Raw genomic sequence first — 25573 nt, 5'->3', positions numbered from 1 at the left:
GTCAGGGACCCTCAGAGGAAGATTAATCCCACCTTTTCAGACTGTCTTTGCTGGCAGTGTTGGCTTCTCTTTGCCGACTACAGAGGGAGCCTGAATCTCTAGCTGGATCTAGAGTCTAGTGGTTAAATAATGCAAGTCAGAATGCAACAAATCCTGCTCTAAGTGAGAAAATGTAAAATGTGAGATATTGCACCCCTGTGACTAGTTCTAACTGCAGACCCTTTCAGTGGGTAAAATGTATTATACATTTCCCTCAGAGATTCAGATAAATGTTTGCAAAAAGCAGCCTGCACCCAGTTAATTCTGTTCCCATTGAAGTCTGAATACTTTCCAAAAACCTGTCCTTGAACTCTTAACAGAATTTGGTATGGCCTTAGAAAAATAAAAAGAATGCTGACCAGCCTAAACCATACAATAAAACATTCCTTCCATTGGAGCTGTCATGTACACTAGATGGGAACTCTCTAAGCTATAAATGTCTCATAGGAAGCCAGGTCAAGGAGAAGAATCTGATTCAGGATATCTACCTGATGATAAAAACCATATTGCAAATTATTTCATAAATCCCACTGCCAAAAACCTAACCCGGTATCCTGGATTCATATGCTAGTAAATGTGCATTACTCAGGCTGCAAAGGGAGTTATCATCTTTGGAAAATATTTATCTTTACTAAAATCAAATCCCAAAAAGAATCCCAGGCTGCAGAGGCAAAATGGTTAAGTTATCAAATATGGCCTTTTTGTGTGTGTGAAGACATTTGAAGATACTTGCTTTTTGGCTACTTTCTGCTTGGAAAGCAGAAGATACAATTTGCCGATGTCTTAATTCGATAATCAAAATCTCAGAAGAATCATTTAGTTACCTTGTCATTGAAAGATACAAGGATGTCTTTCACCAATTCAAACTAATGACTCTCTACAGATGAACATGCTCAGAAGAAACTCAGTATTTCTTCAACTTTTTCTTAATTTTATAATTCAAAACACCCCACTTACTGTTCAAAAAAGAGTAAGACTTCTCCATTCCATTCAGTGGCATTGCAAATCATGCCACTGGATAAGATTGGTTTTAATAAAAGGAGTCTTTCATAATAAATAATAAATCTAAACATATATATATTTGCAAATAATTATAACCCTGTTCAGTTGGAAGAATATTATTCCAGCTTTTGGTGTAACCATATGATAACAGGATTGTGTAAAAAGCTTGACTGGATTTACACTCATTCACATACTCATTCACAGAGGGTGCAGGCCAAACCTGTTGTCTGTGGGCTGATACAACCCTGTTAACAAGATGTGATGCGGACAGAGTCCTAACCATACAAAAGTTAATGAGACATTTGCTGTAAGCTTAGATGGGGCCAGAATTTTATGTCATTTTCAAAACAACATCAAAAAGTGATAAATCAAACAAAAATTCTCCAAACTTCAAAAATGTTTTTATTGCCTACCCAGTTATGCACTTTCAGCCCAGTTTTGACTTTATCCTATGCAAATTATCTCCATGATTTTACAGATCCACATAATTTAAAAGATTGCTTCCCACACTTTAATTTGAAAAATTATTCATGTGTGAAGATAAGCATTTACTTTCATCGGCATAGAGCTTTGGAGCTGAAGTGGTTTTTGGCTGGAAGAGAAAGCTAGAAATACAGAACTCTTATCCTGTTCTTGTGAGATACAATAAAATTGGGCTTGACCCAAAACTGTTGAAATTAATCTCATTTTGTCTTAAATTGTAGAGTTATCATATATTTCTTACTGAGTTTTGCCGTGCTGAGAATCTAGATAAACAAGTAATTGGCAGGGTTTATCTATAATTATACCAGCTGCTCTGGGAACTGAGATTAGTTCAGCTCCAGCAACTTTAATTTGTAAGGTATGAAACATTGTCAATCTGATTGTTTTATAAATGTAGAAAAAAGCCTGTGACAAGCTGCAGGTAGCCAAGAAACCTCTGAGCACCAGCCGGAATTAATCTGTCCAATGAATATTCACAGCCACTTCACTATGTATACATAAGCAGGTAGATTTACACGAGTATAATCCCACTAATTGTTCCCGCTGCTGAGCCCACAGCTATCCTCTACCGAACTTCATCACTGGAAATGTCTGTGTGTCTATGTAGACAGCTCCAGCTAGTGCTTCAGTGGTACCTGCAGCCCAGTCATTGTGTCCCTGAGGTTCGCAGCCCATCCTAGGAAGGGCAAGACATGCATCACGCAGCCGCAGTGGCCCTGCTATAGTCCTGCCCCGAGGTGAGAAGGTCCACAAGCTTCTCATGACTACAGGCCACCTCCATGGGACAGAGCAGCCCTCTCAGCACCTCTCAGCCCTTCCCCTTGCAATGGAAATGACTGCTTTCCACTTGTGTCGGTTCACTCTTTGCAGGACTGAGCTGGAAACATCTCGTATTTTAGCCACCTCCTATTATAAGTCTTTAGCACCGCATGTGTCTTTCTTTCTCCATGGTACATGCAGATATTTGTATTCCTTTCTCCATCTAGTCAGAGAACCCCAACCTGGTTTGATCTTCTGCACCTCAGTCAGTTGAAGAGAAGTACTGAAATAGGGACAGCTGTTTCCTAGAAGAGTCATGACATAGGAACGTTACGTACACTACATTTTTTACCATTTCTGTTAACAACAGGAAATTATTCTAACTTTTAATCACATTTCTAATGCTTGTGATGGATCTATCTGCTCTCCAGAGCATGTTGGACAGTTAGACTTGATGATCTTAAAGGTCTTTTCCAACCTAAATGATTCTATGACTCTATGATTCCAGTGAACTGTGAACGGACACACAGCATGAGAGCTAAGGTTGTTTACTGATCCATAACTACAATTGTGCCTAATTTCAGTCAGTGTTTTTATTGTTCATTTAGGGCAATGTTTTTTAAGCCTTAACTCATAGTTAGTTAGATCATGTTCAGATGATCAATACCATGTATGCAGAGATCAAAATGGGATAATACAGCCTGTTATGTCACAGGAATTGAAATGCAGATTCTGGTAGTTTTCATGGACAAGATTTGGGAAGAACAGAGCCAAAATTTCATACCTACATTTCTTAACTTCCCTAGCACTATTTCACATTTCAAGAACTGTTTGGATATAGATTAATAGTGAAAATTTCTATAAAATTGCTTCTGGATTTTTAAAGAAGAGCAGAATAAGGTCTTTTCCACCACCCCAACAACAAGGGTTATTCATCATTCAAAGATGAATAACCACATTCAAGTAGTTAAACTACAAAGAATATATAAAATGAAGAATTAGCTCTTCAGCCACAAAATTGTGCCCTCTCCTAGCCTTACAAATTCCCTCACTTCTCAGAAGGTAGGAGAAAATATATGGCTTCTAGCATGATCTCATCGTTATCATCTTTCTTGTGTTCCCCATAGAACTGGAAATGTCAGAATCCACATCTCTTTTACCAGCAATTACTTCACCAAAAACATAACATTTTATAAGATTTTGACAAAAAATAGAACATTTTGATTTCATTTGATCATTTCAGAGTGGTATTTTTTATCAAAATGAAACACTTTTTCCAACTTTTTAAAGAAAAATATTACAATGTTTTGGTGAAATTATATTAGCCCATTTTTAATCATCCATGACTGTTGCTTCTAATAATTTTCCTAGTCTTGTGGTAAGTGATGTACTTTAAAAATTTCTATTTGCCTTAAATATGTGTGAAACTCACTTTCCACTTCAAAAAAGTAGGAAACTTTTGCCCCTACGACTGCTCCTGCAGTTGTAGAAAGTTTTAAAAAATGACTGAGTGTACAATTAAGATTCAGAAACTGCAAAAAAAGCCTAAAAATAATTCTTTTCCTAAAACTCATCATCGTAAAGAAATGTTGTAACTTGAGAGGAGGGCCAACTGCTGATCTATTTTTTAATGTATGATACTAGCAGTCCTGCACCAAGACTAAGATAGACCTCGCCCCTCTTCCTTCAAAAATTCACCACATTAAATAACTTTCAGTAACTTGCTGCATTAAGTGGTATGTTCATTCCGTGCAACTTGTGATGGTTCAATCATTGCTTTCATTTTTCTTTTATTGGAAAACTTGACTTTTGGATAGCTTTTTGAGAAAAAGTGAGCGTCATCCTGCAATAAAAACCAGGCAGATCCAACCCCCTGCTCAGCTCTTGCTCATTGCTTGCCTCGTTGTAGAATATATATCCACTCTCTCTTACTGGAGCTGCTCCAGTATCCATACCACCTGTGTTTGTATTATACTATACGCTACATCCGTTGCATATATGTAGCGTATACAGAAATGTCTCATTTAGGGTCCTTATGTGCATATGCACAAACACACAAGCACACAAAACATATAATAACTGATAACTGATTCAGAAACCAGAATTTGGCCTTCTCACAGCCCAGATAAGTGGCCCAGTGATGGGACCAGGCCTCCATCTCTTTCTTGGTGAATGTTTCACTGACAGTGTAAGGTAGAGGAGCTTGGGAAGAGCCAAGGCCCTCTGCATTTGAGTTCCTATATAAACAAAATTTATTTTATTGTATAAACACGACAGAATCAGTGCAACAGGAAAGTAACAGAAAGGTCTCGTGTTTTATGCTTGTGGCTCTGGATTTGAGTCCTCTTGTCAAGTCACTTAACTTCCACAGCTTTCCATCCCAGGTTCAGGGCTTACATTACATTCTCAACTGAAACTTTTCCTTCAGAATATTTGGTCAAAACTGATGCATTCATTCCTCCAGGAAAAATAAGTTTCTCCTCATTTGGAAAACAAAAGTTGAAACAACTCCCAGTTTTTCAACAGTTGGAATTTTTAGCACATAAGTCACCTAAGTGACTTTTTGGTGAGAAGCCTAAGAGAAAGAGGAAACCCCGTGGGCTCGGGGCCCAGAAACACAGTGTTAGATCCCATTTTACATTAATTTGACTCTAGATCAAATATTGCTGCACACTGCAATTATGATAATATGTGAAAAAGGAAAAGAGGTCTAGCAGGTAAGTAAGATCCAGGTCTCCTCTGATACACAGAATAAAATTAACACCTTAAAAACAATGGGGAGAATACTCCAAAACACAAATCTACCCCTGGAGTAGAGTAAAAGGTAGTGCTACACATATGAAGTGCTATTTGAGCTGGTGTTTACTAAAAGGAGTCCAAAAATGATTTTGCACCAACTGGTGAAGGAAGAGTTATTCCTACCATTGGCATACCATCTAGGTCTTTTTCCTCCTTTTAATTACTTATGTCAGAATTGATAGCTAATTTAGCTTACATATGTATGCATTCCAATTCAGATCTCAAATCTGATTCTTATTACTGAAGAAGTAAGAGTTTCATGTCTGCTTTCTGTTTTTTACTTATAGGTGAAACAGTCTACATTATTGCCTATTCCTCCTGCATAGTTCTCATCCTAGGAATAGTCCTGTTGACTCTCCTAAAGATCAGGTAATTTGATAGGGATATTAAACATTGGTTCTAGGAAATTGGAAAAGCAGAAAATAAAATGTTTTGACTTAGTTAAGAGGTTGGCACTGCGATTGTCTTTAAAAACCGTCCAGCATGCCCCAGTGATGGAAAGAACTGACATTGCGGGTGTCAGCAGGGAGGAGTGAAATACGATGCGTATCTACAATGCCCTCCATTCATGCGGAGATCCCAGGCTTCAGGAGGTTTCATTTCCTGTCCCATGGCAGGGGAAGGTGAAATCTGAATTCAAAAATTCTGTGAGGCTACCTTCCTAGCCCTGTAGCAGGCAGAGGTAATGCAGAAAGGAAATGAGAATATTCAGCATTATAACGTATTTAGAAACCAAACCGTGAATGCTGCTATTGTAGTTAATATTCTTGCCAAATGCCATTTTTGCTGATAGGATTCTGTAAACATTCCCCCACACACAGTATGAGAAACTGCCCATACACCAATGCTTGGTAAAAAAACAGAAATGTGCATTCACTTAGTCAAATGAACGTGGCTTTTTCTTAAGTGATACATTTTCTTGGACCAAATTAAATGGCCAGATTTCAAGAATTACATTGTCAGATGATAGGTAACAGAACATGATGTAGCAGGAGCTATATATAGTGGGAAGGATATTGAGTCAAATTTCATTATTAAATTCAGAGGCAGATCAAAGAGGAATCATGCAGAAAAATGCAAAAGGCAAGTCAAGGATATATGGGAAAAGAGGCTTTCTCTTTTGGTTTGCAGTTACAGGAATATCAGCATATAAATAAAACTCAGATTTAAAGAATACAGGGGATAGAAGAAAGAACAGTACATTAATAACGGTGAAGGGAATTATTTTATACCACAGTGTTCATCATAAAAAGAGGGGAATTTTGCCACTGATTTCAATTAAGCCAAAGTTCAAACCAAAAGCTGTATGGTTTACTGTTAAATACATGCACATTCTTTGTTTTCAGAGCCTGCAGAACAAAACATGAGACAAGAAGTCCCTCGCCAGACCATTCTTCTGAAACATTTATGGTCCGTTATAAAAGTCACAGATGAACTACTCCATTGCTTATGCTTTTTAAGGCTATTCTTGAAAGTCAGCCTGTTGTACATATGCGATAATAAAATATATATTAGAAAACCTACTATAAATTATGGAATTTTGTAGTTGAGCATACAAAAGATTTTTATATTTATTAACACATATTAAACCTTTCACAAGCTAAAAAAAGTAGAACTGTACTCTCTCTCACTTGCGTAGATTCACAGATCTGTCCTGAGCCGCACATTTCCTAAATCTTTAGATGCACATGACAATGGTATAAATGCTGTATCAGCATGAATCTGCCTAGCAGTGGCAATCTTTGAAACCCATCCTTCTGAGCTGAACTCATCTGGCGGAAAGGAAGAAAATCCACTCAGAAACATTCTAGAGAGCTGTTAAAAAGTACATATGTGGTAGTTTTGTACACTAGGCTCCCAGGTACCTAATGCCATATTTGTAAGGTAGCACTCGCAGGTAGGCTGCCTGTAGTTTGATGGTGGAGCACTCAGTGGGGTAGGAGAAGATCAGGATTACAACCATTTTCAGAATGAAAAGGAATTAAACTCTGATTATTTGGCTCTGGTATGTTTTTGCTGAAACCGGTTATTCTTTCTCCTCCTTCAAGAAGAAATGAGCAAGCCTTTCCAATTCAAATGCAGTAATTTTAGAAAGCATTCTGTGATCTGAATGCCCTGTGGAGAGAGCCACTTGCTTGGGGCTGAAGTGAAGTGCCTACCTCTCGAGGGAGAAGTTACGACCCATCTCATCATCTGTGTTTCCTATTCGTTGTCTCTAGGCAATACCCGAAGTGACTAATTCTCCCCGTGCACTGTACTGGGAGTCATGGTCCCTAACACACCACTCTGGATCCCACTTTCTGGCTATGAGTTCTAGATTTCTCTCCATAGCTGAGTTGTTTTGCTAGATTTAAGCTTCTATTTATTAGCAATTGGTTGTCTTTGTTATATCTCTGTAACAAACTGGTTCTGGTCAGCGCAGGATAATGGCCTGGCATTTCTTATACAACTGTTACCATAAGTAGCATATATATTGTCTTGTTAAGATAGCATCTGATGAATTAATTTTATTTTGAATTTGATTAATTTGAATTTTGTCTGAATTCCCACTAAATGTAACTCACACAACAAACAGGATCAGGAATAAAATACTGGTTCCACTGAATTCAGTTCCAGTTTTGACCATGACTGATTCAGATCTAGGGCTAGAAATTTATGGTGTGATCTGAAGAGCAGGAATCTCTGCTCTTCAATGTGACTTTTGCTTCTGGCTGTAGTGCTAGTGAAATGATTCAGTGTGCGAGCAAAATCTTAGGTATGCAACTCTATTCGGGAGAGATTAGAGCTTTTTAGCAATTATTACAACATGCATTTCCTCTTTCTTTAGGATCTGCATAAAACCAAAAATTCATTCTTGTTTTGCAATCAAATGCTATCTCATTACTAAATCAGCCTTTGCACAAAAATACAACAGAAAAGTGGAAAGTTGATTAGTCTGTTAATCAAAACAATCCCCTTTATCAGTCCAGCAATTTGCAGCATTTAGTTTACCTCCCATCATGTAGGTATTTTGAAAGTAGTATATTAATATTCTTAAACCTAAAACCATAGAGAGGAAAAAGTTCAAACTGAAAATACTGCTGAGAATATGTTCTCATCGGTGTTGGATAAAAATATTTCTTTATATAGGAAATATACTTATGAAGTGAACCCTGTGTTGGTTTTCAGTCTGACTTCAAAAAGCAATGATGCAATGCTGAACCCTCTGTGACACAAAATTTTAAGAAATCCATTTATATTCTGATTTAACTAAACCTCAATCATAAAAACACCTCTTGTAACTTTCTGTCTTATGAGCTTTTTGTTTTCATATTATCTTATATTTAGATGCTAGGAACTCTCCTCATATATGTGCTTAGACACACACACACACACACAAGTAGGTAAAATGTATTTGAAGCGGAAGGTAAGTATGTGAGTTACTCTGAAAGACAGCAAGATATTTAGTGGCTGTTGTGTCGCTTCTGTAATTTTACAGGCTCTCTTCATTAGGGCTGACTTTAATGCTTAATGGAAAAGTACATTTTCTCCATTATACATGTAAAATGTATTCTTTTGATTTATATTTCCTAGTGACACTGGATTTTGTCAATTGTATCTAGGCATTAATTATTAAATAAAGGACTTTCTGCTGGGATTATCTGTATGCAGGTGATCATGATTAGACTCAACTGCTTCATGAACAGTTTCGTGATGGAAGAAGAAGTAGTATCTTTGTAACAGCCTCATCATTAAAATCTTTTCCTCTGAAGTGAGACATCTGCACCTAATTCCCAGCTGAGGAAAATTAAGCCTCACTGGTGACTTGGGATTCCCAGGACATAGGTCATTTTGGGTAAGGATGTGGTGTTCATCCCCCTTCCATTGGAGCTAGGACATCGCAGAGTGAAGAAATGAAGATTGATTGGGCTAGAGGGAGAAAGCATAAATTTTAGCCTTAGAACACGCTCACCTTAGAACACTCTCATCTAAAAGGTGGCATACTGGGTTCCATTTTTTTCTTTCAAGTTTGTTTATGCAGTTTATCTAAAGATTGTTTTGAATTAAATGTGTAAAGAGTTTTTGAGACAAATAAGCAGGACTGGCTGTTCCTTATGCAGTTTTGAAGCTACAAAGCTGTAAAGTCCAAGACTCCACTTCTCCTGTCTTGCCACAGTGAGTCTTTTATTCTTGAAAAGGAAGATTTTCCTCATCCATCTCACCTGCTTGTGAGGTGAGAGAATGGGCTGCTTGGAGAGACAGGTGTGGACTCAGCCTTTTCAGGCTGTTGTGGGAATTGCGTCCTGGTACTCTGAGCTAGATGTCAGATCAAGCTAGTAACACAGAAGATGGATGGAAGCAGCACCAACACCATCCCCCAGACGGTGCCTTAAAAGATTGAACACCATTCAGTTCTTTCCAAAAAATTACTGTGGGTGTCTTTCCACCAGGGAAAATACTTGGATTCAAGCTGGTGAAGATAACTGTCTGAACCTCATGTTGAGGCACTTCAACGGTAGCATGGGGTAGGGAATCTTACTGTTGACTTTTCCAAGAAAGTTCCCTGACAGACACGCTGATGTTTCAGACCACATGCTGAAGTCATTCAGTCTCCCATGAAGTGTGTCGGGGGTCTTAGACATCACTTAGAGGGCACCGATTTCTACTCTGCAGTGGAACATCTGAAGTTAGATAATGTCTCATTGAATTTTTTGACTCCTACCTCCGCTCCTGGCTGTAGCTTTTAATGTTTAGTTAATGGAGGGAAGAAATGTTTCCCTAGTAACTTAGAAGAGATTTGTCAGCTATAAAAGCACACAGGAAAACTGATAAAAAGGTAATCCTAAGAAAATGCACTCCAAATGGATTACAAGGTAACAAAGTCAACACAGGCGTACATGTCAGAGTGACAGATTGTATTTACTAATGCCATATGTGTGAGCTGGTTAGTCAGAGCTGCTGAATCTGGCATAATACATGAGCGTATCAGTTTCAATAAACACTGAGATAGATTTTATTTCAGCTTTAACACGACATATTGCAAAATCACAAATGCATTTAACCAAGAGCGTACATGACAATTCCTTAACAAACATATCATCTCTTTGACACCAGTTTCAAAGGACTAGGTTGACTTTGGCTGTAGTCCTTCTGCCTGCTGTGTTATTGCAGCAATGAAGATCAACACTGCGTTACAGCAGGCCCATAGAGAAAAATAATCTTCAAAAGTAAAACATAACAAAAGAAAAGCATTGATCAGCAAGTCAAGAAGTGGAAAGCAAGTGTCTTTCATTCAGTTCTCCAGACTGATTCTTCTGTTTAGTCAGTTCTCTAGACATTTCACAATCAATAAAGAGAACTTAAGGCAGTCTGAGAAATCATACAAAAATTCAGTGGCAGAGAATCATCATTTTCAGGTATCACAGTAACTAAACAATATTTCTACCCCTTAAAAATAACTCTGTGAGAAAATAGGCAGATCTCATACATTCACACTAACGCTTTGGAAAAGTGTTATTTCATTGCAACAGCACTGATCCCAAACATAGGAATTTTACCTCACAAACCTGCAGTCTTCATTTTGTGACTCCTTATTATAATAACAAAAGTTTTATGAACTGAAATGACGCTATTAAGAAAGGAAAATTAGCCAAAGCCTCTCTGGACTTATTCACGAGACCAGCATATTCACTTCTTATTTCCATAAACTCTGGTTATACATGAAAATGAAACATTAAAGTTCTGGTCCAGAGCCAAGTTGCCCTAAAACATAAAAGTTTAAACTACAAAGCAAGCTGCTGCTGGAAGACATTAGCACTATCCGTGTATGGGATCCATGTCATTGCTGTCTTGTGAAAGGCACTGAAGAACAACTATGCCCATAACTAATGGAACTGATCAACTTCTCCTCCAAAAAAGCACACCAGCCATGCCTTTAGAACAATGTAATATCTTGAGCAGCCAAAGAAGCTGGTATTTGACTTTCTATTGCCAACAACATGGGAAAAAGAAAAACTACTATGAAAATATTAAAGAAAATTCTAGCAACATGACATTGGTCAGCTGTTGAACCTTCGCAAGTTCAGACCAGGACACAGACCAAAGGCTGCTGTGGGAACTCCAGTTTACATACTCCATGGCCCTGGCACAAGTAAGATGATCTCCATATTGTTCTGTGAGATCTCTGCAGTGACTTTGATACAGTGAGCTACAGAAGAAAGTCTCCAAAGCACAGAACTAAGCTACGATAAGACTCGGAGAGGGCAGTCAGTAACAACTACTTCTCTCCCGCATGCTCTCAGAGTTTACGCTATCCCCTTTTCAGCATTTACAGAAGACCATCAGCAAAACAGACACAGGGAAACAGCATGTCCCCCCATTCCGACAGTGTGATCATGATATTCAGCACTCTGTTGCTTTTTCTGGATACCTTTCAACAAATATATTTCTATATAATTTTTATAATGACATAATAATAAGAACACCTGCTAATGGAAGCCAAACACCTGGGTGCAAGCCTTCTGCAGCCAGAGGATTACTTCAGGGTGAACTGACAGCAACGTACTTAGTGGGGGACACTCACAGGGACTAAAAGAGCAGGCACCATTAGCGACGGGTCACTCCGAATATAAGCATAAAGATTTAGAAAGTCAGAAGCACAGGAGAGCAGTAGCACCATCCCATGACTTACAGTTCTTGCCGTGTTTTTGAAGGGATGTAGTCTCAACTGCTTTATTATGTGCTGAACTCAAAGCTGCCTATGTGAGTGATGCATGCTCATGGCATAGCTACTGGATTAGCCTTTGATCTTAAGGGCAATATATGCCTATTTTGTGAAGCCAAAGATTAGGCATTAAAATGCTCCGCACAGTTAAAACGATGCCAGCCCAGGAAAGCAGAGCAGCAGCAATTCACGTGTCTAACAAATTTTAGTAGCGAGAACATGAGATGTCTCAGGATTCTCAGTCACACTACAAGTAAAGAAGGATTTTGTGGGGATTGCTCACCTGGGCCTACAGGCCTAAATTCATCCCAGGTGGCACTTTTGGCACATACATGTTGGGTTTTTTTTAATCTGGCTCTATGTTTCTTCCTCCCTTGTAACAATCCTGACAAACAATCCATTTGTCTGTGACCTCCACCCTGGATTACTATAACTCACTATGTGGTTGAAGCTGAACGTGCGGGTAAAGCACAGGCTCCAGATGTGACTGCTCATCTTTTCCAATGCTCACATCATTATAGAATAACAGACCTGTATTTAAGGCTCTCCACAAGCTCCCTAGTAGTTTCTAAAACAGACCCAGTAAAGAACCGAGGCGGTTTAGGTTGTTTATCCCCGTGATTTAATAGGTACCTTGTTCTAGTGCATAGGGACTGTTAAGAGCCTCAGAATTGCAAACTGGACAGCCCAGATGCTGAGAAGCCTAGGATGCACTACGCACAGAGGCATATCTCAAAACTCCTCTAGTGTAAGGGTCTCCTAGTGCCAAGGTAGTTAGGAGCATAGACATCTAGAACTCTCAAAGAACTGAGCAGAGCTAGCTCTTTTATTCTCTAGTCTATGTTCTACATAGGTATTTTATTTAACACAAAAGTTGTGGTAGTAGTGAAACCACTCACTTTTATCTAAGATGTTGTAGTTAGTATACTTACGAAAAAAGTGGACAGTATCAGTTCAGTTCCTAACTTGGCCTATAGTTGAAGCCCTCACCACCATCTTCAAGGAAAAAAAAAACCTTATCTGTTGCAGAGACATTTTTTTCTTGTGATCTTTCTGGTCTCAGGAACTCTGAATTCCATCCTACCCAGTGGCACAATTTCATCCAGATTTACTAGAAAGTGTGTTCTTTTTCAGTTCTGTATATAGCCTGGTGGTTAGATCCATTAAGATACCAAAAAATGTGCATTTGAATCTCCTCAGGCTGAGTCACAAGCTAATCTCAGATCAATTGTTTAGCCCAACATTCAGGCTAGTATTTAAAAGGTGGTTTGCATCACAATGACTTTTTTTTCAAGGGGTGACTTCACTTTCATCCTGTGAGAAGCTCAACCTTGCTCATGTCAGTTAAACATGCTCACAGGATCTTGGAAGGAAGAACACGCACCAGGCCCTACATGAGAACTGCACACTTCAGCTCAAAATGAGCTAATTCTGTGCCTGCACAGAAGCAAACTAAAGAGGAAATTTTATTGTTAAACAGGAAAGTACTACAGTGTGGTTAGTCACCTTCAGGGGTAAATGGCATCTGAACTAGGGAATCTTTAGGATGTCAATTCTGGCACCTCATTTAGGCTTAACTACTAATTATTAGACTAAGTACGACCTAAATACTGCTGCAGATTCCTCACTTCTTCATTGGACCTAATCTATTACAGAATTTTTAAATCTGTGAATGCTTCAAGACACGGTTTTATTAAAGTTCATGTTTTGATATATGAGCCATAGTGGCTGCTAAATAACAAAGTCCCAGCTAAAACACGGGAAAAGGACAACAGAGCATTTTCTGTGGTGATCCAACTATCCACTTAGAGCAGGCCAAGCAAATCAGGATGTTCATGTTTTTAAGAGTACTTGAAAGTCTTCTCCCTAGATACTGCAGGAAGGGGTGCAATTTAGTATTTTGGATTGATAGGCAAGATATTTCCTGCCTCACCTAAACACATTTCTTCGCTTATTCTTTGACTCTTACCATGAGAAGAGCAAAACAATGTAGTTTATATTGGTTTTTACTATCATTACAGCATAAAGAGGATAGAGGTTTTATATCAAGTTTCTAGCTTTGAGTTACCTGGCATGCAAAGTTTGACTTTCTTAAGCTGTGCCAATTCTAAACTACAGTACTGGCTAAAAGATCTCAGAAAAGGTTCACTCTGGAATTTCAAAGGCAAGCTGAGACTCAGCTGTAACTTGGCAGAGTTGAGTTCCAGATAAAAATGATTCAGCCTTTTCCTTCTTCACATTATCCTTCACTTTCTCACATCTTACCTTTTTCCAACCTTTTAAATTTCGGAGGAAAATGGAGAATACGGAAAAAGATCATAGTCCGAGGTTTTGGACGTTCATGGTAACAGGCTATTTTCAGAAAAAAATCAAGGTTAAGTACACAGAGACTTACAGAAGGATCCTACACAAGCAACCAATAACAGTACTGATGTTTCAGACTGAAAAAATGACAATATTTTCATGGCACATTTGAACATAGATAGGATAAGACTCTTTGAATTTGTCCATTACTGATCTAAAAATGACAATGCAGTTCACTGGCATTTTGCTGAACAAAGACATTGAAAAGTACAGTGTCACTATCAGTAGAGCACAAAGAAAAATTGTAAGTGGTTCCCTTCATGTAAGCTAGTCCAGCAGAATATTATTATCCTCAAAAATTCATGACTTATAAGTGAGAATGTCAATTCATAGACTACAGAATAAAAAATCAAATTGTTCTATGAGACTTTGAACAAAAATTTAGCCCCTTCTACACTACTACTACCCTGAATTATGGTTGAAAACCTTGCCAATTTTTAATTGCTTCATATAATTAGGTTTAATACAGTTGACGAAAAAAAGCAACTACAACAAATTTAACATATGTAACAAATAAGGAAATTTGCATTAGATTTGGAGGATCTGGCAGACTGCCACTCACCACAAAGTCTTGGAACAAGATAAAGTCATCCATACACTTAACAGATGTTAAACAAAACAAAAATAAAAAAGTGCTATTGCTAAAAAATTCTTATGGTGAATTCAGATTTGGCTCCATGTTCATAACACAACTGACTTGACAAATGAAAAGTAAAGTTCAGATAAATAAAACACATAATAGAATGGCCACACACAGTGTGGGAGCTCATAAACTACTGCAAATATTTGTACTGTTCTAAATGCCATCTTGTTTCAAAATTAACTATGTATTCATATATATGAACTATATATTCATATATATATATTAACCATTCATATAAAGTATGTATTCATATATATATTCCCATATATATTATGGGAAGAGCAACTGATGTCATCTACCTGGACTTGTGCAAAGCATTTGACACTGTCCCGCACGACATCCTTGTCTCTAAATTGGAGAGACATGGATTTGATGGATGGACCACTCAGTGGATAAGGAATTGTCTGGATGGTCGCATTCAAGGAGTTGTGGTCAATGGCTTGATGTCCAAGTGGAGACCAGTGACAAATGGTGTTCCTCAGGGGTTGGTATTGGGACCGGCGCTGTTTAACATCTTTGTCGGCGACATGGCCAGTGGGATTGAGTTGCACCCTCAGCAAGTTTGCTGACGACACCAAGCTGTGTGGTGCGGTCGACACGCTGGAGGGAAGGGATGCCATCCAGAGGGACCTTGACAGGATTGAGAAGTGGGCCTGTGCAAACCTCATGAAGTTCAACAAAGCCAAGTGCAAGGTCCTGCACCTGGGTCGGGGCAATCCCAAGCACAAATACAGGCTGGGTGGAGAATGGATTGAGAGCAGCCCTGAAGAAAAGGACTTGGGGGTATTGGTTAATGAGAAGCTCAACATGACTCAGCAATGTGCGCTCGCAGCCCAGAAAGCCAATCGTATCCTGTGCTGCATCAAAAGAAGCGTGACCAGCAGGTTGAGGGTGGTGATTCTCCCCCTCTACTCTGCTCTGGTGAGACCCCACCTGGAGTACTGCATTCAGCTCTGGAGCCCCCAACATAAGAAGGACATGGACCTGTTGGAGCAATTTGAAAGGAGGGACACAAAAATGATCAGAGGGTTGGAGTACCTCTCCTATGAAGACAGGCTGAAAGAGTTGGGTTGTTCAGCCTGGAGAAGAGCAGGCTCTGGGGAGACCTGATAGCAGCCTTCCAGTACCTGAAGGGGGCCTACAAGAAAGCTGGAGAGGGACTTTTTACAAAGGTATGTAGTGATAGGACAAGGGGTAATGGCTTTAAACTGAAAGAGGGCAGATTTAAATTAGATATAAGGAAGAAATTTTTCGCTATGGGGGTGGTGAGGCACTGGAACAGCTTGCCCAGAGAAGTTGTGGATGTCCCATCCTTGGAAGTGTTCAAGAGCAGGTTGGATGGGGCTTTGAGCAACCTTGTCTAGTGGAAGGTGTCCCTGCCCATGGCAGGGGGGTTGGAACTAGCTGATCTTTAAGGTCTCTTCCAACCCAAACCATTCTAAGATTCTATGATTCTATGATTCTCAGGTTTCCTGAAAAGAACTGAAATTCAGTTTAAAACATGGGAAAATGTCCTGGTGTTTACACATTTTTCTCCTCTGTAGAAGTACCAAGCACAGGGTTCTGTACTACAGCCATTTATTTCTCACTTACAAATCAGACAATTCTTGACAAAACAGTACAGTACAGTATCTCTTCCCATAATAAGTTATATACGGGTTCTATTTTGGTTCTTTGCTGAAATGGTTTTCTTATATTTGTTTTCTTGATATAAATGTCCTTGGTCAAGGTAGATGACAAATGTAATTAAGCTGCAAAAAAAATCCATTTAATTGATAGTTCCAGTATTGAAGGAAGCTTGTGCAACCTTTGAGTTTGTTTTCTTGTTCAAAGCTGTACAGATGAAGTTTCCGGCTTCCATCACTGTATAAAGATTTACTCCCTAAAAAAGAGGTGAAAAATGTTAAGAATAATAAATGCACATGTTGAAAATGCTCAAAATCCAAGTTTTTTTGCTCCAGGGTCTAACTTTTGCAAACAAAGGGCCTGATTCATGTCATAGGTCAGGAATGGAGATCAGTAGAGTTACAGTTACATACAAAATAGTCACAGCTTCCAGTTGTTTGGAAGGTTCTACCACTTTGAGGGTGATTTCTCATCCTAACAGCAGTGGACTAAATACTCTAGTAATATATTTCAAACTCAAAAGAATCTGGGATAAAGAACTGGTATAACAACTTGAAGAAGTTGGAAGAAAAATACAGTGTCTACATATGTGCTGTACTTATTTATCACGAAACGCTAAGAAATTTCATGCTTATATGTATCCCATTTGCAGCTCAGGAAAATGGAGGAAACACACTTGTATTAGGAATTGAGTTCAGTGAGAAATGGGATCCTGCATTCTCTTGAATAAATATAATCTCCTTCTTGAAGAAGTTCCTTTCATTGCAAAATTACAATTTACATTGCTAGCACAAGTGAGCAAAAAATTGCAGCTGCTTGATCTGCCCATGCTAAAAAAATGTTCCTTGAGCAATCAACTGTTTTTTAACTAACATAAGATAAATATCAGTGCTGCTTGATTGCTAAAATGGAATCAGATCACTCATCAAAGAGGAAAAAATACCGCATTATTAGTCTCCTGGACTACTCATGTATAGTAAAAGTTTTAGAGTTAGATCATATAAGTGATATAAGTACTTGCTCCAAAGATTGGAATTTAGAAGCCAGTAAAGTTCCTGTAGAAGGGATGCGAAAGGGGACTTTGAACTACACTGAGCAGTCGCACAAAACTGGGAGAAGTGTGTCACTCAACATTAAAGAGTACAAGATGTATTGCACCAGAAATACACTTTCATAACACTTATGGTTTTATGCACTAAAGACCTGACACCAAGACCAAGATCAGACCAAGACCTGATTTAGATGCTTAATCCTTTAATTGGATCTAGCACTTATTTCCATGTTCTACAGTAAACTTTGCCTTTTTCATTCTTGGAATTGGCTAAAAATGTTAATGAGAATAGAAATTACTTCACAGAAATGTAATCACAAACATTTTTAATTTGAAAAAAAAATGCTTCAAAGTTTCCATTTAGCTCCACTATATAGCACCATCTAAACCATATTGTTCAAAGACACCCTTTTATAGCTGTCTCATTTTACTACAGTTATAACAAGGGTGACTTCAGCTCATTCTGTTTATCCTTTATTGGTCATTACTTAGGCTTAGTTGGTAGAGTGCTACTGCACATAATGAAATCTAAAAAATTCTTAGAGCATCTGTGCTTTTTTACAGGAAGCAACAAGCAACATACCACCATAGACATACTTGGTAGTTAGATTATGGAAGATGGCAAAATAAAAACCCCAAACTATGAAAATTAACATTTTCAACACTGTAACACTGCATAATGTGATATGTGTTGATAAGGAACATATATGTTCACAGTTCACAGTCATTAAATGGAATACAAGCATTTTTACAAGGCATTACAGACAATGCCTTTTACATTGTTTTTCTTATGTAAATGTCGTGAACCAAAGAGGATTACCATGAGGGCACAAAACCCAGCATTCACCAGCATGACTCACAGATGGGGATGGGAAAAGAGTAGTGACAGGTGTTTGTAAGGTTGTTGAGTCAAAATAATATGTCTTCAGATAGATACTCAGAAATGTACTTAAGTGTACTTGGTAACCACTCCATATATCCAGAATTATTCCTTGACACCAAGGAATAAAACCATGAAACACAAAGACAAGTACCTCCAACAGTATCTATGAGCTTGGATAAGTGCCTTAAGTCAGAAAAGCTTCTGCCAGAAGGCAAAGTCTTTTAACTCCCATTAACTTCAGTTAATCAGTTCTCATTCAGCATTCATAAATACCAGGTCTATTATCTCTCTGAACTTCAGTTTTGGTGTCAGTAATGTGAAGCTAATACTACTTAGTTGCTTCTCAAAAAGGCTTATTGTTTGCCAAGCACTCTGAAGGCATCATGAGCCCAAGTACTATTACTGTAATTACATAGGAACCATATAGAAACTGTTTTTATACTTTCTATATGTAATGTCTCCCTACAAAGTTTCATAAGCATTAATGATCTATGACATAATTATGTATCCATTACCATGGTACAACCAATAAATCTCTTTGTAGATGGGCTCTGCTAGAAAATTATTTCACATTTAGCCTGCTAGCGATTCATTTCACGCATCACTTCTCGGTTACGTGTTCTGAAGAACAGTATAAAACAAGCATCAATTATTATTTTGATGTATCTAGTCAATCTGAACTCAGTAATGTACGCTTAAATCCTGTCCATCCTTTGGTTGACACTTTAAGTGACTTCAGTCAACAAAATGAAAGCTTTAGTGCACAGCTGAGAGGAACATGAGAAAGCGCTCCTTGCAAATGGACAGCATTAGTAATTATAATTGCATTTTGTGCCATTATACAAAAAGGGACATACTAATAGTTTTTTGCAATAATGATTTGACAGAATTGGCCATGGTACCAAAACCAACCAGCACTGCAAAGACCAAAGCTCATATATTAAGGTAATAATTTTGAGGCTCCATGTCTCTCATCCAGTAAACCACTCTTTTCTTAATGGGCCAGAAAAGGGTCAAGGAGCAAAGCCTTGTGTTTTGCTGTTGCATAATCTAATTTTTTTTTTTTTTAAGGGAGAACTAAATGTCTGATGGTGAGATTTTTATCTCCATGGGATTTGGTATCAACCTTTAGGACAAGCTAGATTCCTGCTTGGACACCAGATCATTAACAGATTAATAAATCTTATCAAGAAGCCTGGAACAAGGTATATTTCATTTAATCAGGCTATTTTTATTTAATTGATTCCTTTTGCTATGAGTCAGTTGGAAAAGTCAATGGGTATTTTGCCCAAGGAAAGACTATACTGAAAGCCTAAGTCTAAGGTGCACAGAAATGTAAAGTGAAATGCATGATTTCTCCTCCTTATTCCAAAGAACTGTGTTGCTTCAAAAGAATAATCACCTTCTTCATGAAAAAAGCTACCCCAAAGCACATATGAACAGTTCAAAACAGAGTCCACTTGTACAACGGACACTTGTGATTAAACCTTGTCTAAACAGGTATCGGACATCTACCCAGAACTCCCTAAGAAGCACATGAAAGCAGATAAACATTACAGTGAACTCTGTAAGGTACTGAATATGATATAACAGTGCTCAGGGGATGTACAATTCAGAAACAAGTTCCATGATCCTTTTATGTCAAGGAACTCCGTCAGCGTGCCACACTGAACTGCAACCGACAGACAAGTAATAAGCTCCCCAATAACGCAGATCATTGTATTTCAGACATCAGGCTTTTCAAATTCTTTCTGCAGTAGTTTAAATACAAACCACACATGTTGCAGTTTTGGCAGCTCTTCACGTGTTCTCCTTTGAGCTTGACTCTCAAAGTCTATGTCTAAGTTAAAGGTAAAGTCACTGTATTGCTTGAGTTAGAACAAACTCATTATGCCACATTTCCAGAACAATGATGACCAACAGGAAGACCAAAGAGCACATTTTTTCAAGAAGGCAGCATTACTTGGTTCCCAGGAATACAATAATTAAGATGTCAACCAAGCCAGGGATACTATATGTGTGCTCTTCAAGTGTGGATGCTCACTGGTAAGGTTCATTAAAGGGCAGCTCAGTGCAGATAAGCCACTTTGCCCTCTCCTCCAAGAACAGGTCTGGAAATAAAAATGACTGTGAAGCCTGCTAGCCAGTAACAGATTTTGTACAATTTTGAAATATATTAAGTGGATACCTGAGAAATAGTAATGTCCTGTGCTTGGGCTTCAAACACCACAATTTTTTCTACTTTGAAGCCGGAAAAATTGACAAGAAATTAATAAGCACTATGAACCAAATCCAAAGGTCTGTGAAAAAAGCTGAGGTCCACTCAGTCTTTCCACTGTAGAGCTGATCAGCTTCTGGGGCAATGTCTACAGTAATGATTTTTTTGTGGTTACTGAGGCAGAGCAATGACTCAAAGCAGTTGCTACTGAGCTCCTCATAGCTCCAGGTAGGGAGAGGGGGGTTATTCAAATTCCTGTCAAATACACAAACCAGTTCTACTCTAAATTGCTAGTTAAGACAACATCATTCATGTTATGTGTCAAGCCATGTTAAAGCACTGAGTTTGCAAAAACTACTATTTGCTCCCAATATTTTATTGTACAGCACAAGTAATTGTCAGGTATGTGTCGTATGTTTTCTAGAAAAATAATTTTGTTTTCCTTAAAGCCTTAAGTAGAAAGTAAAAATATCTTACTGTATTGACCCCCAGACCATTAAGCATGTATATCACATCCTCTGTGGCTACATTTCCAGTAGAACCTTTTGCATAGGGACAACCACCCAGTCCTGCAACCGATGAATCCACTACAGCAACTCCCATCTGGAAGATTACAAGACAAAAATGCAACATCAGCACAGAGTATTATTTATAATTATTCATAAATAGCAGGCTATACATATTAGTTACCATGGATAAAATACACATTTCTCCACAAACGGATTTGTTTCTCGGAGGACATTCCTTATAATGGTGTTAGTCCTGACATCTTTATAAGGTAAGACTCTTCAAACACAGGATGTGGAACAGAGAACTAACGGTCCATTACATGTGATTTTGGCAGATAAGATGATTGCTGTTTTAGAGCCAAACAGAGTTTTATGTCTTTTCTCTCTTTATCTCTCTACATGTTGTTTTTAAGTAGCCTGCATCTATTCCTGCAAAGGCTTACATGCAATCAAATACAATCGATGCGTTTATTCAAATGTGTAATTTTAAGCATATGTATAAGTCTTTGCAAGTTGGAAGTCTTAATATTAGCATCTGATTTACGTGTCATCCAAAAGATTTTGGGACATCTACCCTCTAAAATGTGTTTTATATTAATGGCTATTCTTCCACAAAGAACTTCCCTCCTAGCATTTTCTCTCTTCTCATTTTCTTTGCTTTCCTCTTTATTAGAGATCATGAAACCACTATGTAAATAATTTTTTTGTTCTTGTTTTACAGGAAGACTACAAGGTATTTTCACCCAAATGAACACCACAATGTAAGGAAGAATTAAATTTTGGCACATCTGTTAAAGAGTTCATGAGTTTAAATCAACTGGAAGTAAAAGTTTAAAGATCTTTATCCTGGTGAGTCTGACCCATTGTTTACCATATTCACCAGTCTAGAAGAAAATACAACCCCCAAAATAGCAAATTTCACATCCTAGCACGGTCCTGGAGCAGCATTCAAAAGCCTAGTTTTTAAGATGCTTGGAATAACTGAATAGCTTGGATATCATGGAAGTTCTCCATAGATATAGGTTCCGATCTTTGAATATTTTTAAGGGAGTACTTGATGCACAATGTTAAGCCTTCTCATTTAAATTAAGACTTCAAAAAACAGCCAGCTGTCATAAATTCATAATTCTCTGATTTTTATTTTCTTCCTACTGTATCCAAGCTCCTTCTCTCTCCTGATCCTCTCTCAGCATATTCTTGATAAAGAATAGTAAACCAGTTATCAACTCTGCCCAACAGGTAATATTAAATTTCCTATGGGATAAAGCCTTCCCTGCGAGATTGGTCAGGGAGGGAAAGGAACCAAGCCTGTGATTTCCACTGACTTTAGTGAGCTCTTGCACCCTCTTCTTTCTGTGATTAGATTTTTAAATAAAGCTGAAATTGGGAAGCATTTTTTTCTGTTTTAACATGTTAGGTATGTGATCCAGGACACTGGGTCTCCCTTGTTAAAGAAACCTCTTCAGAATTTCCCTTGAAGAAGATTAGATCCCTTTGGAGGCATTCAGGCTCTAGAGATAATCAGAGGCAGGCAATGATATTAGGCAGAGAAGTCATCAGATCTTCAAAGACATCAGCTTCTCTCTACCTTAGGCATGCTAAGAGGGTTCTCCTCCCCCTAGGGCTAATTTAGGCAGACATACACCAAAAGCTTAGAAGAAGTCAGGCAGACTGAATCAGGGTGCAATCACAGCTCAAATTCAGGACAGGAGTTCCTGTGCAGAGATAAGTTTTCAATACTCCAACTTTGACTTTGGGTCCAGAGAGATTCAGAGGTTAAACCATGCCTGTTACTCACATTTGCAAGTCAGTAAGATCAGTTTAGAGGCCTGACTGCACGGCAAGCTGATTTCTGTTGCTCTCTTTCTGAGGGACCTACCTGTCCCCACAGGCTAAGCTGGGAGCCTGCGCTTCTCCTTCACAGCCACGTGTACCACTAGCTGGCAAGGTAGGCAAAAGATGATGTCCTCCATGTTGCAGTTGCTAAGTCCCCTTTCCAAATATACCCATCAGTGGTTTTTTTTACTTCTGAAATAAACTTCCCTAATGTTTGGTTGTATTTGCTTCTAGTTTTGACAGTGCTTTCCACAGTTTTATCATTGGCCTTACAGGCTCTTCAAAGTTCCAACATTTCTGGAGGGCAATAATAAAGCTTTGTCCCAGGTCCTATTCTCAGGCAGGGAACATTATCTTGAGGTAGGTAGCTGCTCAAAGCCTGTAATAAAGACCTCAAAGGAGGCAAGGTGCATAACTGTGACAGGCAAGACAGTACTGTTTAATATTGCTCACACAATGAGACTCTCTAAGAAGGGATATTGTACTTTAAAGTACACTAATCTGTGAATTATGGAGTGAATCACCAAAGTACATGTTTCACATTTCAGTCACTTGTCACACACTTTGTTTGTGTAACCCACCGGTCAGAAAATGTGTTATACAACACATCTGTGTCCAATACACAGAGGATATGCGTTTATGATAGCTTTCAACTGGAAATTCTGTCTCTTTTTGCACTAGCTGCTAAGATTCATACATTTACTCTGGAAGTCATTGCTTCAAGCTCCACAGCGGTAGCTGTCAGGCTTGCAAATGTCTCTGCAGCAACACACCTAAGGCCTTGTAATGGAAAGACTTAGGTGAAGGTCTGGGGAAGAGAAAAGGGAGACTAACATGTGGAAGCGCTGGTATGATACAAGCAACCATCCCACTACCATGCCTGCTCTTTCAGGCTGATTTTAAGATTTCCGTCAGAAATGACTGTTTCAGGGATGAAAAGGTAGAAGAAAGTGTCCTTCATGGAGTTTCCTGCCAGCTGTCAGGTTATGTCATAACTGCTAGAACATTCTTCTGGATGTACTTATTTTCAGTAACTTTTATATGGGGATAAAAGCTATAGGCAAATAATGTGCTGAGGTACATCACGGCTGTTAAACTCCCAAGGAAGATCAACAGACTCAGAAACAGCTTTAGTAGCATATAAGCAGTCACTTTCTAACCCCAGTGAATTATCTCATGAAACGCTTGTCCTTGTGCAAAAATGGGAAAAATATCAACTACATTGTATTTGGTGACAACTAAAGTGGCATCTGAAAACAGCCAGAAAAGTTCGCCAGTTCAAAGCTGGGAGAACCTCCTCCTGTGGGGTGTCACTTCTATTACCATCAGTAGCCTGATCCAATGCTTCACAGGACTCTCACTGTGAGAAAAAACAAGAAACAATATACTGCCAGCATTAAAAGGCTGTGTCTTCTAAAGGCATTGGATATATATATTTATTAATTTCTTGATATGCTTGTACAAACACTTGTGATGTCACCGTAATTCTGCATTTGCAGTGCAAGTCTCCTAACACTGGGGTACATGCTGCTTATTGTTGTCTGTTGAAAGTGTGAATACATGGAGGGGTATGGGATACCACAGCAACATAACGGTAACATGAAATACACATCTTTGTCTAAGCACATCCTAGTATTCTCAGGCAGCCTCGTCTGAGTTAATTCAAACTACCTCCGCTGGAAGCTGGACTGAGCTCAGTCATTTTAGTCTATTGTATGTGCAAAAGCAGTAAGCAGTGAGAGCAGCAACCTCAAGATGACGGACAGTGATGCTCGCTCTGCCTTTTAAACCATCAACTATTCTGGCTAAACAGAAAAAGGAGAAAGTCTAGTCACGGCTTTACATTGGTAACATCCTCGGTATGGCGGCTTTCATCCATTACTTCCCAGAAACAGTGTATAAACATGTTTACGTCTCTATAATGGTATCTGCATCAGGATGGATTTTCCATTTTAAGATTCAGCCAATTGTAGACAAGGTCTTGACACGGTGTATATAATACAGCAGCTCTGACTGACCTCCAAATCTGACACGTCTTCAAATCAGTGCTCTTAATATGCAATGAGCGGGTGTCTCTGCCTTTAAGATATGGTCCTTTAAAGTTCTCTTCACAACACTTCTGATAAGACATCTACAGCAACATTTCAGCAGCAGGCTCAGCTGCATCTGTCTGCTCTTGCATGTGATATGGGTAAATATAATGTGTTTTCCGATTCGTGTGCAGAATCACTGCAGTTCATCTCTAGTGTGGCCCCATTCAAAAAGTCCTTAAATAATCCATGCTCCAAGCTCCATTCTAGCAGTGCTAAAAACAGATGTTGGAAAACATCCTTCAGCAGCACTACTAACTAATTTGGAGGTTAATATTACAGCCCAGCCTGTCCAAGCACAGAGTCTGAAATAGCACCTAATAAATAACTTCTCTGCAAGTTTGAGCAGCTATGAAGCTGTTCTGCTTTTGCAGCCATTAAAAGCATAAGGGGCTCTAAAAGAAAAGCTAAAAATTGACATAATGTGTAAAACAAGGCCTCTTCCTTCATCACATGTCCAATATTTGTCAGGCTTTTAAAGGAGATAATGAGTTTCAAGCCTTTCAACAATCTGAGCCTGCAAAACATTCACTGTCAATATGAGATCTTTAAAAAGCCCACAGTCTCG

General features: G+C 38.6%; 1 protein-coding gene across 1 annotated transcript in view; it reads right to left on the bottom strand.

Moving 5' to 3' along the window:
• Positions 1–16356: 16356 nt before the first annotated feature.
• The window catches only part of HMGCLL1 (3-hydroxymethyl-3-methylglutaryl-CoA lyase-like 1), a 56785-nt gene continuing 47568 nt past the window's right edge, over positions 16357–25573 (bottom strand). Inside the window, exons 6-7 of the mRNA XM_009333177.1 lie at positions 21048–21173; positions 16357–16674 (exon numbers count right to left, since the gene is read on the bottom strand). Of these exons, the coding sequence (XP_009331452.1) occupies positions 16561–16674; positions 21048–21173 (240 nt within the window). The 3' untranslated portion in view covers positions 16357–16560. The remainder of the gene's footprint in view (positions 16675–21047; positions 21174–25573) is intronic.

The sequence above is a fragment of the Pygoscelis adeliae genome, unplaced genomic scaffold, assembly GCF_000699105.1.
Source record: "Pygoscelis adeliae isolate BGI_AS28 unplaced genomic scaffold, ASM69910v1 Scaffold57, whole genome shotgun sequence".
Classification (NCBI taxonomy): Eukaryota; Metazoa; Chordata; class Aves; order Sphenisciformes; family Spheniscidae; genus Pygoscelis; species Pygoscelis adeliae.
The sequence above is the reverse complement of the archived record's forward strand: the minus strand, read 5'-3'. Positions and strand labels throughout refer to the sequence as shown.